General features: G+C 46.9%; 1 protein-coding gene and 1 long non-coding RNA gene across 4 annotated transcripts in view; one reads left to right on the top strand and one right to left on the bottom strand.

Moving 5' to 3' along the window:
* Positions 1-16: 16 nt before the first annotated feature.
* Positions 17-16,706, bottom strand: part of Dnttip1 (deoxynucleotidyltransferase terminal interacting protein 1) — a 27,318-nt gene continuing 10,628 nt past the window's right edge. For 2 of the 3 annotated variants that reach the window (XM_031372712.1, XM_031372714.1), the window contains exons 5-13: positions 11,238-11,306; positions 10,960-11,013; positions 10,657-10,715; positions 8,906-8,954; positions 4,796-4,854; positions 4,645-4,705; positions 3,218-3,289; positions 859-914; positions 17-764 (exon numbers count right to left, since the gene is read on the bottom strand). In XM_031372712.1, the coding sequence (XP_031228572.1) occupies positions 626-764; positions 859-914; positions 3,218-3,289; positions 4,645-4,705; positions 4,796-4,854; positions 8,906-8,954; positions 10,657-10,715; positions 10,960-11,013; positions 11,238-11,306 (618 nt within the window). In that variant the 3' untranslated portion in view covers positions 17-625. The remainder of the gene's footprint in view (positions 765-858; positions 915-3,217; positions 3,290-4,644; positions 4,706-4,795; positions 4,855-8,905; positions 8,955-10,656; positions 10,716-10,959; positions 11,014-11,237; positions 11,307-16,706) is intronic. The other variant, XM_031372713.1, reaches the window with a different exon arrangement.
* LOC116091370 lies at positions 15,337-16,706 on the top strand. Its single transcript, XR_004119018.1, has 3 exons — positions 15,337-15,569; positions 16,282-16,470; positions 16,601-16,706. It is a non-coding gene; the product is annotated as an uncharacterized LOC116091370 (long non-coding RNA).

The following is a 16,706-nucleotide window of genomic DNA, read 5'->3' as shown; positions in this document are numbered from 1 at the left end:
AAACAGGATCTGATGGTGCTCAACTTTAATCCCAACAAAGGCGAGACATCTGAGCTCGAGGACAGCCGCGGCTACATGTAAGAGACACTGTCTCAATCCAAAAAGCAAAAAAAAGTTCATACTCTCCAGTAAGTTTACTGTACAACCTCAGCAGTTGGTCAGTGGGTTAGCCCGTAACATTGGGAAAATAAAGGGCAAGTACATTTTTCCTTTGGTTGGCCATCAAACCCTCTTTGGGCTAGCCTTCACATTGTGCAACATTCCTAAACTGGAACAAGGACAGGGGAGCTGGCAGAGAACACAGATGGGGGCGGGCCGGCAGGGGGGTGGTCCTTTTCTGGTGTGCATATTTCTTTGGCTCTTGCTCTGTCAGGTTCCACAAGGCAGTCATTACAGCAGGCTCACTACCTATGTTTATTACAAACTGTTTAATTGCTTCTTATTCCAATAACTTTAGAAACAACCACATGCCAGTTTGGGGTGCTGTGCAGTGAGTCACTACAAACTAGCTCATGTACAGCTTTAATGCTGCTAAGAGCCAACTAGACCAAATCCCCATGATGGCCATAGCAGGCAGGGAAAGAAGGTCTTGGAGGCAGGCTGTCAAGTGTAGGCAGGACACGGCTCAGGTCTGGGGAGGTGCTTCCGCAGCACGATGCTCATTCTCTGTCCGTAGTGTCTCCATGTATTTCCGCATCTTCTCAACCATCCAGGATGGCAGAACAAAGGATTTCAGTTCCTCCAACTTTAGGTCCAAGCATCCTCTGGAGGAGACATTGGAAGGACATTAAAGGGAGGGTGATACCTCGTCTGTGTGCCTACTGAGGCAGGAGGATGGGGAGAGGGCCTTCTGAATACCTGTAGTCATCGCTGGCAGCCAAATCTCGGATGTCTTCCTCAATGAGAAGGTACGCCTAAGGGTAAGGAGAGTGATTGAGGCCTCTGCTTCATTCCACACCAAATCAGAAACTCTGTTACTAATGTCCAGGGTACAAGATGGATACAGCTTACAGATCACTAGGAAGGAGCATGGAGGAAGACACTGGCATGGCCTCTTGAAAGCATCTTTCACTAAGACTTTACAGGTGAGGGAGTAGATCCCAGTGATCTGAACTTCCTGACTCAAAAAGGACCCTGTCCCCTCAGCCTCCTGAATAGCTGGATTACAGGCATTTGCCATGGAGCCTGGCTTGGGACTAATTTATCTATGGTCTTCCTATTCAGTGATGGCGATGATACTTGATGTGACTTACAGCAGATGTAAGAGCTAGCAGAGTACAGGGATGAGAGTACGAGGTGGTACTTTCCTGGAGACTCAGACCATGTTCTAAGGGTTTGGTCAACAGTGCTGCTGTGCAGTGCCGCAACACTGAGTTCTCCTGGGTCTGTACAACACCACAGGCTATGGGCCTTCAACTCATATACAATATCTGTTTTTGTTTTTATAGTTGGGATTGGCTTGTAACTCTTGTAGCCCAGGCTAACCTTGAACTCACTGCAGCACAACTGCTTTAGCTTTGTAAGTGCTGGAATTATAAGTATGTGTCACACACAGACATATTCAACATACACTAAATATATAATTCTTTTTTTAAAAATAGTATTGGGGATTAAATCTGGGGCCTTCTACAAGTCAGCTAATTCTATCCCTGAGCCATATATAATATCCCTAGCAGCCTGCCTCCTCCCCGCTCCCTCCCTTTAATTGATTTTTTTGAGATGGGGTTTCATGTAGCCCAGGTAGCCTCAAACTTGCCAGATAATACAGGCTGGCTTTAAACTCCTAATCTTGCCTCAACCTCTCAATTGCTGGGATTATAGATGTACAACATTCCTGACCTTTTGGAAAAAAACAGTCTATTTTAAAAATTTGAGACAATGTCTTGTGCTAAGCCTAGCCTCGAATTTGTTCTGTAGCCTAGCAGGCTTTGAATTAAAAGTCCTCCTGGCCAGGCTGGTGGCACCTTTAATCCCAGCACTTCAGGAAGCAGAGGCAGGCTGGTCTACACCGTGAGTTCTAGAACAGCCAGGCCTACCTATTGAGACTGTATCTCAAAAGAAAACAAACAACAACAAAGAACCCCCTGCCTGAGTTGCTGGGATAATAGGCTCACGTCACTAGGCCTGGCCACTTCCAGCTTTAGAAGACTTGTCGCTGCCTGTCTTCCTCCTCTCCTTCCTCAAGGGCAGGGTCTGACTATGCAGCTATGGCTGGCCTGGAACTCACAATGCTCTGGCTTCCTCTGCCTTTCAAACACTGGGATGACAGATGTGCACTGCATGCCCAGCTCTGCTCATCTTTCTACTTCAAGTTATGTGGCATCCTATGCCATCCAGAGCCATTTATAAAAGGGTGGCCCAGAGTCACAGCATAAAGGAAAGCTCTCACTGTCAAAAAAGCAGATGGCATACACAGGAATTCAATGCCACGAGAGTCAATTGTGAACAGTTCCAACAGAGTCCTCATGTGGAGAACAGTGCCTACGGAGAAAGCCACCATGGTTCTCTCTGGACATACAATGACCCTGACTGCTACCTGAGCTGAGCTGAGCTGTCTCGGAGTAAACAGGAATCTGGAAAGTGCTGCCAGGTGTGGTGGCCATCTTCCCTTGTTCCTTTTTTTTCCCCTCTTTTTTTTGAGACAGGGTCTTTTTGTTACGTAGTTCTGGCTGTCCTGGAACTCACTCTGTAGACCAGGTTACCTTGTACTCACAGAGATCCATCTACCTCTGCCTCCAAAGTGCTGGGATTAAAGGTGTCTGCCACTATGCCTGGCCGTTAACATCTTTAACTTGTGTGCCTACTGTGTTGAGAAGGCATTCTATAGCTGTATCTTTGATTTTCTGTATCCCTACTATGCTGTGTCTGGGAAATGCTGTGGCCAATGAATAAAAATCTTATGTACAGACATATTTGGAAAGAAGCATTGCTGGGCAGTGAGTTCCAGGACAGTCAGGGCTGTTATACAGGGAAACAAATAGCCTTTTCTATGGGCATCTAATATGATCCAAAACTTGCAGGAATGGGTGGGAAGAGACGGAGCCCTAGGAACCTTAGTCCACTCTTCAGCATGAAGGAACAAGCCTCATGTCTACCTTCCTACCATTTTGATGTTTAGGTAGTCTACCAAGTTTGGAGACAAGCTGTGGCCAAGAGCTGGACTCATGATCCCTGGACTGGGTGCGCCTTTGGCAGTGGTACATCAAGCCGTGCTCACCATCTTTCCGCCTGTTGCCCGCATATGATGCTGCTCAGCCAGCCAGTGCTTGTCTTGAGGATCTGCTGCATACTGTGAGGGATAAAGTTAGTGGGAGAACATGTTAGCTTAGTGGGAAGGGTTCTTCTGTTGGCCCCGAGCAGTTCTTACCAGGGGAGCTTGTCCTAGACAGGTGTGTATAACCAAGGGTTTGGGAATCTTTACAGTGCAGGCTTAACTACAGTGCATGCCCAGGGAGCTCAGGGTTGCAACCCAGCTGCCAGAGTTCAGGTACGTGTCCACTCTCCCCAGTTCCCCTTTCTTAAAATATAGCATCCCTGGAAACAAGTGACAGTTATTTTAGAGCCTATTTAAAATTGACCACAAGTGCCTTCTAACATGTATTATTACTACGATGGGCTCAGTATTTTCCTTATTTGTGGTTTCTGACAGAGTATCACTAGCCCAGGCTAGGATTACCTCTGGATCCCTCTGTCTCTGCTTCTGAGTACTGAGATTATGAGCATGTGCTATTACTATTACTGGCAGGACTCTATTTAAAAAACAAAAGTCAAGAAATAGCACCATGTAAACTCCCTGGTTCTAGAGTGCAACATCAAAACAAAAAATCAACATCAAAAAATAAGGCTAAATGTCCACCACTTTATAGACACACAAGTCTGGTAGTAATTTCCTCTAGATTCAGATTCGTCATTTATAGAATGGAAGTACTGTCACAAGGCATGGTGTTGCATGCCTGTAATCCTAGTACTTGGTAGGTGGAGGCAGGAGGGCCCGGAGTGACTGAGAGCACAGCCTGGGCAACATGAGGCCCTGTGTTGAAAAACAATCCTATGAATTCTATTGTTAAAAGTAAGATGAGGGAGAGCTACTTGTGTAGGACAGATAAGCCATCAAGATATCATTGGCAACAGGTTTTTCTGTAAAAATAACAGTCATTTGCCTGGTGGTACTGGCACATGCCTTTGATCCCAGTACTCAGAAGGTAGAGGCAGGAGGATCTCTGAATTTGAGGCTAGCCTGGTCTACAGAGCCAGTTCTAGAACAGCCAGGACTACACAGAGAAACCTTGTCTCCAAAACAAAACAAAACTCCACAAGACTAAAAGCAGAAAAGAAGCTGGGCAGGGTGGATTGTGCCTATGTTCCAGCCTTAGCTTGAGAAGCAGAATGTAGGGGTACTGCAGGTTGCACCTGGCTACACTACCATTCCAGGAACAATCCCACAAAGCAGGCAAGTGGAGCTGGGCATAGCTAGGCAAAAAGTTCAGGGGATGGCTAAGGGGAAGTAGATCCCAGATATTCTGACTACCAGGTCTGTGCATGTCCAAGCTAATCTGTGCCTTGAAGTTTCTAAGGCCATCTACAACCACCATCTACAACCACACAGGGGCATGGGTGGCTCCGCCTCCTCCAGCGCTTACCTACCTTAAAGAGGTGTGGGTGCTTGATGTAGATCCTCCCTCTGGTGCCTCCCATCCCCAAGGCCCTGAAAAATGAAGAGTGGCAGTAGGCACAGACCCCATCAATGAACCACAAGCCAAACCCTCCCCATCAGTACCAAGGGTCTCAGACTTACTTGTTGGCTCGAGACCCCAAAACAAAGGTGGTAGATTCATTCAGCCGAGCTGGGTCCCACTAAAAGAAACAGGCCAGGAAGGGGATTTACCGTGCTGGGCAGGGCTGTGACGCTCCTCCCCTGTCCTTTCCTCCTTATCCATTATTCGACAGTTTATGCAGGAAATAGAGTGCTTATAATGTTAGGCTCTGTGCTAGACACTGAGGATAGAGAGAGGAGTGAAGACACAGACTGTTCCCTGGGAGTCCCAGACACACATACTGACTGAAAGACCACTATCTGATGGGGCCATGCCATGGCTGGGTGCAGGGCATGAGAGGTGTTTAAAGGGATGGATGGAATAGGCAGGTCTCTCTTGAAGAGCTAACCCCTGACGTTACCTCTTGAAGAGTGAGTGCAAATAAAACAGGCAGGGGAGGGGAAGGGCATCCTACAGAGTGCAGCATGTAAAAGGCTGATGAGCACTGGTTTGGAACACTGAACCAGATAATTTCTGTGTTGCCCTAGGAGTGGGAAAGTGAGAGGTGACTGAGAAAGCACAGATAACTGGTACCCCTAGCCACACTGATGGGTCTGCATCATAGACCACATGGAATCACTAAAGTGTCTACTGGAGTAAGCCTGATGTGCATTAAGGATAGTTTACTCCTTTAGTAGTGTGGATGACGGACAGGAGCAGCTCAGTGGATGCTATGACAAATCAGAATGTCAAGCAATGATGACGGGTCTAGGCTGTGGCAACAGTGAGGAGAAAGGGGACAGGAGCTATTCACAGGGTAAGGGCTTGACAGGCTATGGAGAGATGAAGGAAGGCAACAGGCAAAGATGGCAAAGGTAAGGTGGAGGATCTGAAAAATGGGCTGAGGTGCAACTGAGCAGAGAACTGTTTGCCTGGTACATACAAGGCCCTGTGTTCAGTCCCTGGCACATTGCAAGGTCTTGTGTTCAGTCCCTGGCACATACATATGAGGCCCCATATTCAGTCTCTGGTACATACGTATGAGGCCCCATGTTCAGTCCCTTGTACATACATGCAAGGCCCCGTGTTCAGTCCCTAGTACAATCATCAACATGTAAAGTAGAGCTCACTTTTTGTCACAGCTGTACACACCTGTCAGGCCTAGAATTTGTGAGACTGAGAAGGGTCCCAAGTTCAAGACTAGCCTGGGCTACAGTGAGAGCCCATCTCAGAATAACAAAACAACAAAAACAAATGGTTTTTGAAGAAAGATCCTCATTACAGTTTTGGATCTGCTGTGTCTGAGAGCTTGTTTGGAGGTTCTGGATGGGGGCACAGCACCTGTACATCTCTGACCAAAAATGGCCGTGCTCTGCCAAGGTCGTTCTCTTGGGATGAGGAGCTGCTTTAGGAGGGGTGCACATGGAGTGGTGGGGGTGGGGCAGGCCACTTGCTTAGCCTGGCAGATCATCGTAGTTAACTCCAGGCACCACTGGGGTGGCATATGTTGTAGCCAGATGGCCCTCACATCCTAGATAAGCTGTGTTTGACACGCCTGTGCAACTTCAGGCAGTGAGGACTAGCAAACAGGAGATGTTACAAGGTTGAAAGCTGAAGGTGTGAGAAGGAGAAAGTAACCTGGGAAGTAAGACCTGGTCCTGAAGCCATAAGCATGGATGACCCTGTGCCTATGGTGGTCAAGAGGCACCAGAGGTCTTAGAGACTTTCAATCCTAGCATTCATATCAGGCAGCTACAACCACCTATAGTTCCAGCTTCAAAGGAATATAACACTCTTCTAACCTTCATAAGCATCCACATACATACTCACATACACATAAACGTTTTATAGTACATAAACCCAGAGAAGCCAGTGAGATGGGGGCAAGTGCACATGCTCCAAGCCTGATGATGTGCCTATGATCCCCAAGACCCACATAGTGGAAGGAGGGAACCAACTCCTTCCCCCTCCCTCCTCCCCCAATGACCTCTGACCTTCACATGATCTTGTGCACCCTCACAGAGTAAATGAATGTATTAATAGTCACACAGACGAGCTTCCAGTGAAGTGGGTCAGGGAAATAGTTCTGGTGATGCCTACCATATGCATCACGCTGAGGACGACCTTTGCCATATGCATCACGCTGAGGACGACCTCTACCATATGGGTCGTGCTGAGAAAGACCTCTTCCTAGGACTAAGAAGGGGGCTTGAAGAGAACAGAAAGATAAAGGAAGAGTGTGGGTCACCGGCTCTAAGTTTTAGAACTCTAGAAATTTCTTGAAGATTTTAGAAGAAACCTCATGACAACTGCAGGGAAAGTAAAGAGAGCTAGATGAGATGCCTGTGTTGGTTAGTTCAATGTCAACATTTGGGAAGAGGGACTCTTCCTTGTCTGTAGACCATTTTCGTAATTAGTGATTTATGGAGAGGTCCCTGCCCACTGTGTGTGCGCCACTGCCTCTGGGCAGATGGTCCTAGGTTCCACAAGAAAGGTTAGCAGGCACAGTGGCTCATGGCTTTAATCCCAGCACTTGGGAGGCAAAAGCAAGCAGAGTTCAAAGGGGGGGTGGTGGTAAGAGGAGGAAGCAGGCTAAGTGGGTCATGAGGAACAAGTCAGCAAGCAGCAACCCTCCATGGCCTCTGCGTTAACTTCCTGCCCTGAGCTCCTATCCTGACTTTCCTTTGCTGATAAGACTGTGATTTGCAAGTGTAAGATGAAATTAAACGTTTCCTCCTTGAGTTGCTTTTGGCTATGGCATTTTACCATAGCAATAGAAACCTTAACAAAGACAGTAGCTAACTTACCTTTAATAAAGTTCTAACAAGAAGAGGGAATAACTTCATGTACCTCACTAAGCACCCACATTTTTTTGTTTGTTTGTTTTTTCGAGACAGGGTTTCTCTGTGTAGCCCTGGCTATCCTGGAACTCACTCTGTAGACCAGGATGGCCTCAAACTCAGAAATCAACTTACCTCTGTCTCCCAAGTGCTGGGATTAAAGGAGTGCGCCACCACTGCCCAGCAAGCATCCACATTTCAATAAAGAATTCTGATCATAAAAGGGATTGCAAAAATACCTTGGAGGTGGCAAACGCTAAAGGCATCAACAGATTTTGGGCTCACACTTGGCTTTATCACCAGCCAGTTGTATGTCTAGGCAAGCTTCAAATGAATTGGAAGCATGAGATAACACCAGAGAAGAAGATCATGCCTGCCCTACAGGGGAATGGCAGGAAGGGAAGCTCAAGTTCAAAACAGGAACACAATCTGTACCTTGCAACAGCATCATCAAGAATAAGTGAACCAGCAGACCACAACATTCTGGGTGTTGTCTTCACATACAAAGTAGTAAGTGTTGGCAGCTGTCAGTTTAAAGACTTAACTCCCCTTTTTAGAGACTTGAACTTGCAGTGATCTTTCTGCCTCCGCCTCCTAAGTGTTGGCATTACAGGTGTCATCACTGTGCTCTGAATTTTAAAATTATCTATTAAGACCGAAGTAAAACACAGGGCCTCACCCATGCCAGACAAGTGCTGTGCTATGGGGGGGCCGTGCCTCCAGCCCAGCTTTTTAGTTTCCCTCTAATTCCAGTAAAGAAGTAAATCACGCCACCTGCAGGGAAAGAGTATAGCTGCAGGCTCACATTAAATTATCATGTGAGTCTCAGAAAGACAATACCGTATGTTCTCAAGTGCAGTTTCTAGATTCCATATATGCATAGAAAATCATATATGTATACATTCCATGAATGTAGACATGAGGCTTAGGGGAACAAAGGGAATGGATGGAGGGCCAGACAAGAAAGGGAACGCTGCAGAGTATGGAGAGGGACATGTCCTCAGTACAGTATGCGTGTGTACCATGAGGAAAGACCGAACACAACAGAATAGTTTTCCCATGTTAGGAATTACACCTAGGGCCTTCCTTATGCCAGGCAGTATCTGCTGCCAGGCTATCCCAAGTCCAGCTCTTTATTTTGCTTCTAATTCCAGTTCTTCCTTGGAATACTGTCTGGAGGCCAAAGTGACTGAAGGCAGAGAAAAGGGAAGATGGCTCTGGAATGGTGTGAACATATCATGTATCACTTCCAAGCTCTTTGCCTCACAGGGGCCCAGAGCCTCGGCCACTGTCATGTTCACACAAGCATACCTTGGGGCCTTCTCGGCGAATTGGTTCACAGGATTTTGGTTTCCATCTGCTTAGAAGGAAAAAAGACAGGTGAATTCTCCAAGTGATGGAGGGAGGGATGGAGCTTGGAGGTTTACTGGGGTGACATCACTGAAGGTCCAAGTGATGATGGTGCACTGTTTTCTGGCAAGTCATTAGAAACACAAAGGAGGGGCCAGAGAGGTAGCTCAGCAGTTAAAAGCACTAGCTGCTCTTCCAGAAGACCTGGGTTCAATTCCCAGCACCCACCTGGCAGCTCACAACTGTCTGCAACTCTAGTTTCAGGGGATCCAACACACAGACATACATGCAGGCAAACCACTAATGTACTTAAAAATAAAATCCTAGCTGGGCGGTGATGGCGCACACTTTTAATCCCAGCACTTGGAAGGCAGAGGCAGGTGGATTTCTCAGTTTGAGGCCAGCCTGGTCTACAGAGTGAGTTCCAGGACAGCCAAGGCTACAAAGAGAAACCCTGTCTTGAAAAACAAAAACAAAAAACAAAAAATTAAAAAACAAAAACGAAAAAATCCTAATTAAAAAAAAAAAAAAAAAAACCCAAAGAAAAAAAGACCCGGAGCAGAAACTCCCTCAGAGCCTAGCAATGGGCAAGCCATGGACATCCAGCTGCAGCTTCCTAATCTGCCAGAGCAGATAAGGCCAGCAGCCGCCCTGCCCCTTGTGCTCATGAGGGACGGAAATGCCTGTTTACTCTGAGCTTCAGGTCAGAAACAGTTTAGAGTAAGACCCTGTCTCCAAGACAGGACAAAAAGGCTTCAGGAATGATGCTGTAACTGGATACAGATCATTATAACTTTGCCCAAACATAACTCGCAACACCAGGAATGAAGCCCACAGCAGCACACAGGCTTGGTGGTGGTGTCAAGCTGAGGCAGTCATCCACTGTAACATGGGGCAGGGTGGGGGAGGGCTTATATCTCTGTATCTTCTACTCAGTTTGTAATGTATCTAAAAGTGCTCTATAAATAGAACTCTTTGAAAACAACCATCCTCTAGTCTCTAATAGTGCTTTTAATGATTGTAAGATCAGTTTTTTGTTTGTTTTTTAACAGTGTCTCATATAGCCCAGACTGGCCTTCAAGTCACTAGTCACTGTGTAGCTGAGGATAACCCAATAACTCCTAATCATCCTGACTTCACCTCTTAAGTATAGAGATCTTAGGTGTCTGCTACTGTACCCTACTAGGGCAAGTAATTCTGACTCTGGCCGGGCGGTGGTGGTGCAGGCCTTTAATCCCAGCATTTGGGAGGCAGAGGCAGGCGGATTTCTGAGTTCGAGGCTAGCCTGGTCTACAGAGTGAGTTCCAAGACAGCCAGGGCTACTCGGAGAAACCCTGTCTCGAAAAAAAAAAAACAAACCAAAAACCAAACCAAAAACTTCTGCCTCTGTTTTTTAAAATCTGCTAACTGCTGTGTTCTTTAGAGAAGAGTTGTAAGCTTGTACTTAGACAAGCTCTAAACACTCAGACATGAACTGGGGCTGCTGTTTAATCAAGCTGGACCTGTTCTGGGTTTTATACAGGCAGGATGAAACAAGTCTATCTCACGGCCCCCTCCTTACCCTACCACAGGAATCCTCTCCCACAGCAGCCTACACACCTATGGACCTGAGTCCACCATCCTCCTCCCACTTCACTTCTGGCCTCTTCCCACTCATGGCCCCTCCCCCTCAATTCCCTTCAGCTCTTACAGCACTGGTAAGCCCTACTCACACCATGCCAGCAGCTGCGCGGTCATTTGACAGGACATGTCCAGGAGGCCGACCTTTCCTCTGCACAGAGAAGAGCTGTCAGAGTCCTGACCTGTGGTAGCATCCCTGGTCTAATCTGCTGGGGCCAGGTCAGTTAGTAGAGACAGTTGTCCAGAGAGAACAAATGACCTTGGGAGTGCCCTGGAGAGCAATGATTTCTCTCCTTGCCACCCCATGCCTGTGAAAGCCCAGAGGGACCCAGGTCTTCTTTTGGAACAGAAGGGCCCTTCCAGCTGGAGGCTCCAACAAGAACTTACTTGCTTACCTTTTTGGGAATGGGGCTTCCTCGGTGGGACTCCTCTTCTGCCTGCCGGCCACGCTGGAGGAAAGGGGATGGAGTCAGTGCATGGCTAGTGCCTGGGGGCTGCAGTTTTATGAGGCTACAGTAAACTGGGACCCTGGACTCAAGCCTCTGGCCACCACCTGACCCAGGTCTCAGGAGTCTTGAATTTTGCCTTTTGGCTGGCTCTATGGACGGGGATCCACATATTTTACCTACCTCCCACTTGACTCCCCCCCATGGGATCAGGGTGTGATTCTCACCTTGATCCCTGGAAGTTCATGGGCCAATCTGGGTATTACTTTTTCTCCATCTGAAAAGAGTAGCTTTGCCTAAAAAGGAGAGACCAGTGTTGCCAGTCAGTAGCTTGGTGGGGAAGTGCAGCAGTTTGTAAACACAACTTCAGAATGGGCTGGCTTTCCTGGAAGACACTCACACTTATGTTTAAAGATGAACAAGCCAGAAAAGCATCAGCACATATATCCATTTATAAAAAGTGGCTATGAGGCCGGGCGGTGGTGGCGCACGCCTTTAATCCCAGCACTTGGGAGGCAGAGGCAGGCGGATTTCTGAGTTCAAGGCCAGCCTGAGTGTGAGTTCCAGGACAGGGCTATACAGAAACCCTGTCTTGAAAAAACAAAAAAATCCCAACCAACCAACCAACCAACCAACCAACCAAACAAAGTGGCTATTCTGTTTCTGCATGTTTACTATGGAGGAAAGAGAAGGAGCTGGTGAGGCACCAAAAGCTGGACTGTGTTCAGTGTGTATGAGGCTCTGAACCTGGCTCAAAGCACATCAGCTAGCTCACATTAATCTTCAAACTTAGGAGGTCGACCCACAAGGATTGCTGCATGTTCATGAGACTCTAAGGAAAAAAAATGATGTGTGTGTGTGTGTGTGTATGCATTCATGCTGTGGAGTGTGTGGGGAAGTCAGACCTGTCAGCTATCTTTCCCATGTGTTATGAGGCAAGCATCTTTAATTACTGAGCCATCTTGCCAACCTGTGTTTTGAGAAAGGGTCTTTCCATGAAGCCAAGCTCAGCTAGGACTTGCTAGGTAGCTATGCTGGCATCTAACTTAAAACTGCTATGCCTTGGGCTGGAGAGATGGCTCAGTGGTTAAGAGCACAGACTGCTCTTCTGAAGGTGCTGAGTTCAATTCCCAGCAACCACATGGTGGCTCACAATCACCCATAATGAGATCTGATGCCCTCTATTGGTGTGTCTGAAGACAGCTACAGTGTACTTACATATAATAAATAAATCTTTGGGCCAGAGCGAGCCGAGGTCCTGAGTTCAATTCCCAGCAACCACATGATGGCTTACAACCATCTGTACAGCTACAGAGTACTCATATACACAAACCAAACAATACCACCACCAGCACCTGCTATGCCCCTGCCTCCTCACTGCTGAGATACAGGCTTGGCATATGCCCAGCTAAGTCTATACTCATAACCATCACCTGGAGATCTTTTTATGTAGACCAGGTTGGCCTCAAACACACAAAAGAGATCTGCCTGGCTCTGATTCCTGAGTACTAAGATTTAAGGCATGTACAAACACCTCTCTCTCTCCCTCTAGTTTTCTGAGACAGGGTTTCTTTGTGTAGCCCTGGCTGTCCTGGAACTCACTCTGTGGACCAGGCTGACCACGAACTCAGACTGCTTGCCTATGTCTGCCTTCTGAAAGCTGGGATTAAAAATGCATGCCAACAGGACCTGGCTGTATGAACACTCTTAATGAAATATGCTATTTGCAAAAATAAAGTGAACAGATAAAAGCAAACCAGAGAAAACACAAGGGAACATATGGGAGGTGAGCTCAGCTGTCTCCTCCTAACAAACACAAGGAAGAGTTGGGGAGATCAGAACCACACCGAGAAGGAAGTTGGGGCACAAGGAGTGAAGGTAAGAGAACCAGGATTAAACCCATCCCAAACCAAAACACTGGCCAGGAAGTTGGCAGTGGGTAAGAATGCTTGCCATTAAACATCTGAGTTCACACAGAACTCACAAGGTGAAAGGAGAACTGACTCTGCCAAGTTCTCCTCTGACCTGTGCTGAGCCTAGGGTAAAATAAACAACCACCCCAGCACTAACTATACAGTCCTTGTGTAAATCAGCATGAGTAGCCTGAAGAATTTCCTAATCAGGTAAGTTTGTACGGTTTAGACAAGGGAAGCCCAAAACAAAACACCTTTATTAACTTGTGTGTATGTGTATATATAGATTTATTTATTTTTTTGACAGAGTTTTTCTATGCAGCCCTGGCTATTCTGGAACTCACTCTCGAGACCAGGCTCGTCTCAAACTCAGAAGTCCATCTGCTTCTGCCTCCCAAGTGCTGCACCACTATGCCCAGCTATTTATTTATTTCATGTGCATGGGTTGTTTTGTTTCCATACCAGAAGAGGGCATTAGATTCCATGGGACTACAGATATAGACAACTATGAGCTCCCCTGTGGGTGCTGGGAACTGAATTCATGCCCTCTGGAAGAACAGCCAATGTTAACTGCTAAGCCATCTCTCCTGGCTTTTAAAGACAGGATCTTATCGTGTAGCACAGGCTGGTCTAGACTTCACTGTCTTCACCAGGCTGCCCTCAGTCTCACAGAGATCCTCTTGTCTCTGTTTCATGAGCCCTGGGACTGCATGTATATGCTACCACACCTAGTATTCAAATGTAGGTTTTGTGAAGAAAAACCCTTCTTGATATTTATGAATGTGTAACTACAATGTAGTTAACATCTAGTATGTCTGTGCTGCCCGTGTTGGGCTAAGTTTAAACACACTGTTACATCCAAGGCCCCCAGCAAAGCTCTGTTGGTAGGGAGTGGCTCTGTTCCCAGTTTCTTTTTTTCAGAGATGAGAAAACTGAAGCTCAGAACCTGCAGGTTGCTCTGGGCTTTACCTCACTCTGCTCTTATGCCAAGTGATCAAAACCTCCTAGGTTCCACACCTATGCTTCTCAGCAGTTCAGCTGCATAGCATGCACAGGGATCAGGAGAACGGAAGCAGGGGGCAATGAGTGCAGGTCATGCCTACTTAGTTTTCTAAAAAATTATTATTATTAGTGTGTGTTTGTGGGTTATGGCATACATGCTTCTACACATGAGGGAGTCAGAGGACAACTTTATGGGATAGGCTCTCTCCCCTTTAGATGTGTTTAGGGGTTAAACTTAGGTTGTCAGGCTTTTCTGACTAGCACTTTGTTCACTGAGCCATCTCTCCTGACCCTTCTTTATCTTTACATCTTATCTGAACTCCTCAGCAGTTTCCTAAATTCTTTTCCAATCCAATGTTCCCAAAGCAGCCAGGACAATGTTTCTTTTATCTTTTGTACTGTTGGGGATGGAGCTCAGGCAAGCACTTTGCTGCTCCAGTTCAGAAGAATCTTGCTAAAATGCAAATGACATTAGGCAACATCCACACCATCCACTGGACCTGCATGCTTTGCCTACTGCAGCCATGCTATGGACTACGTACACCTTTACCCTTGCCCACTCCTAACACACATGGCACTGCTTCTTCCCCTGGACTCTTCACTTTCTAGCAAGCTCTCTTACTGGCCAACTATTTGTCAAGTACTGTCAAGGGAGGGGATTGTGCCCACAGTGCACATTGCTGGGCCTGATACTAAGAAGCACATAGTAGGCCCCCCAATAAATAACAGGTGGAGTGATAAATAAAAAGATAGGGAGCCAGGCAGTGGCACACACCTTTAATCCCAGCACTTGGGAGGCAGAGGCAGGTGGATTTCTGAGTTCGAGACCAGCCTGGTCTACCAGGCTGAGTGAGTTCCAGGACAGCCAGGGCTATACAGAGAAACCCTGTCTCTTGAACCACTCCCCCCCCGCCACCCCCACCCCCCAAAAAAAGCTAGGGACCAGTGAGCTAGCTCAGGAGGTAAATGCAGTTGCTGTCTGATGATCTGAGTGAGTTCCATGCTCAGGAACTACTTGGTGGAAGGAAGAACTTCAGATAGTTGTCTTCTGACTTTATATACTTGCCATGGACCATCTGCACACATGCTCGCGTATATACACAAACACCCACAAAGGGATTTGTGATGCAGGCGAATGAAGATCTTTTCCATTTATGCTGCTTCATTCAATGTTATAAGGACACTATTAGCTAATGTCTGTTGCTAGCAACTGTTACAACTGTTCATATATGACGCTCCTTCCTGGAGTAAAGAATCTGGCCTCTTAGGAATTTGTCTGCTAAAAACTTCATAGTCTCCAAGAAGCAGGCCGGTTTCCAATGTTTTGCAGGGTGGAGCTGTGTGCTCCCAGAGCTGGGCTTCAGGCAGTGCCTTTGCTCCTTTCTGAGGCTCTTCACAATCAAGCAAGGCATAGTTAACAAATTCACAGTCAAGCAAATAGCATGCTGGATGCCGACAGTCTCTATGAATAGCACAGCTGACATAGGCAAACAGGTTCTCTAGTGTCTGAAATAGTCATTTATAGAACTGATGTCAAGTCTCCTGACCATACCTGAGACGCAGGAGGACAAAAAAGGTGCCAGGCCCCATGACTCTCAAAGAACCTATGATGACTTGAAGGGGATTCACCAACCACTTGCAGAGGTAAGGCACATCTTAAAACTACAATTTGTTTTCCTAGTTTGCCTTTTTAAAAACATGACAAAATTTTACTTATCGACTGCGTGTGTGTGTGTGTGTGTGTGTGTGTGTGAACCATATGAACCGTTCTTTAGCATATGTAGGTAAGAGGACAGCTTGTGGGAGTGGGTTCTGGGAACTTGGGTCACCAGGCTTGGCAGCAAACATCTTATTGGCCCTTGTTTGCCTTTTTAATTTGTTCTAGCTTTATTGTGGCAAAACTGACAAACAGATATTACATACATGAGGGGGTACAACGTGTTGGTTTATATCATCACAGTACACAGTTACCACTGTGCCTGCATACGCGCGCGCGCGTGTGTGTGTGTGTGTGTGTGTGTGTGTGTGTGTGTGTGTGTGTGTGTGTGTAACCTCCCCCAGCCAAAAGCTGGCTGATTCAGACCTTGCCCTTGCCTCAGAGCAGCTAGCCCACCTAGGGTGATAAAGGAAGCTGGAGGGTCTGCCCCTTCTCTGCCCCTTTTGAAGTTCCTGCTAGGAGCCACCACCTGCTGAGCTGCTGAGTTCATGACTAGAAGCTAATCTGGCCACAAGATCCTGGTTTACTGGGGGATGGGTTTCCCTGCCTATTTAATTCTCAGTAAATATACACATCGGACCTTGATCAGGAACCATGACTCATTTTTTCTCTCACCATACGATTCCCTTATTTTCCCAGGCCCCTGCCTCTCTTCCAGAGTCCCAGTTTACATAGCTGCTTACAGCTACACCATGTATGTACAATTTAGAAGTACTTTCTTAAGCAGACATCAAGCAAACACGAATGTTAACAACTACTGTCACTATTCCGTGTACCAGACCCCAGACTGAATCTACCCTCTAACGGCAGGCTTCAGCAGCTTCCCAGGTACCCACCATTCACTTCTGTTTCTGTCAGTTTGCTAAGCAGTTTCTTTGTTGGTCAAATAGGGGTGAATATATGCGACCTGTATGGTTCTGGGCACATATTTACACTACTTCTTTTCCTGCTTTGTCAGCAGCTGCCCTGAGCTCAACCCAGATGCTAGTTGTTAGTATCAAGAACCTGCCTGCAGCAGATATGTGGGCGGGTCCACAGACCTGTCACCAAGGCAACGGCCACCA

Source organism: Mastomys coucha, unplaced genomic scaffold (genome assembly GCF_008632895.1).
Source record: "Mastomys coucha isolate ucsf_1 unplaced genomic scaffold, UCSF_Mcou_1 pScaffold15, whole genome shotgun sequence".
NCBI classification, from domain to species: domain Eukaryota; kingdom Metazoa; phylum Chordata; class Mammalia; order Rodentia; family Muridae; genus Mastomys; species Mastomys coucha.
Note: the sequence above shows the minus strand (reverse complement) of the source record. Positions and strands in the feature narration are given on the sequence as shown.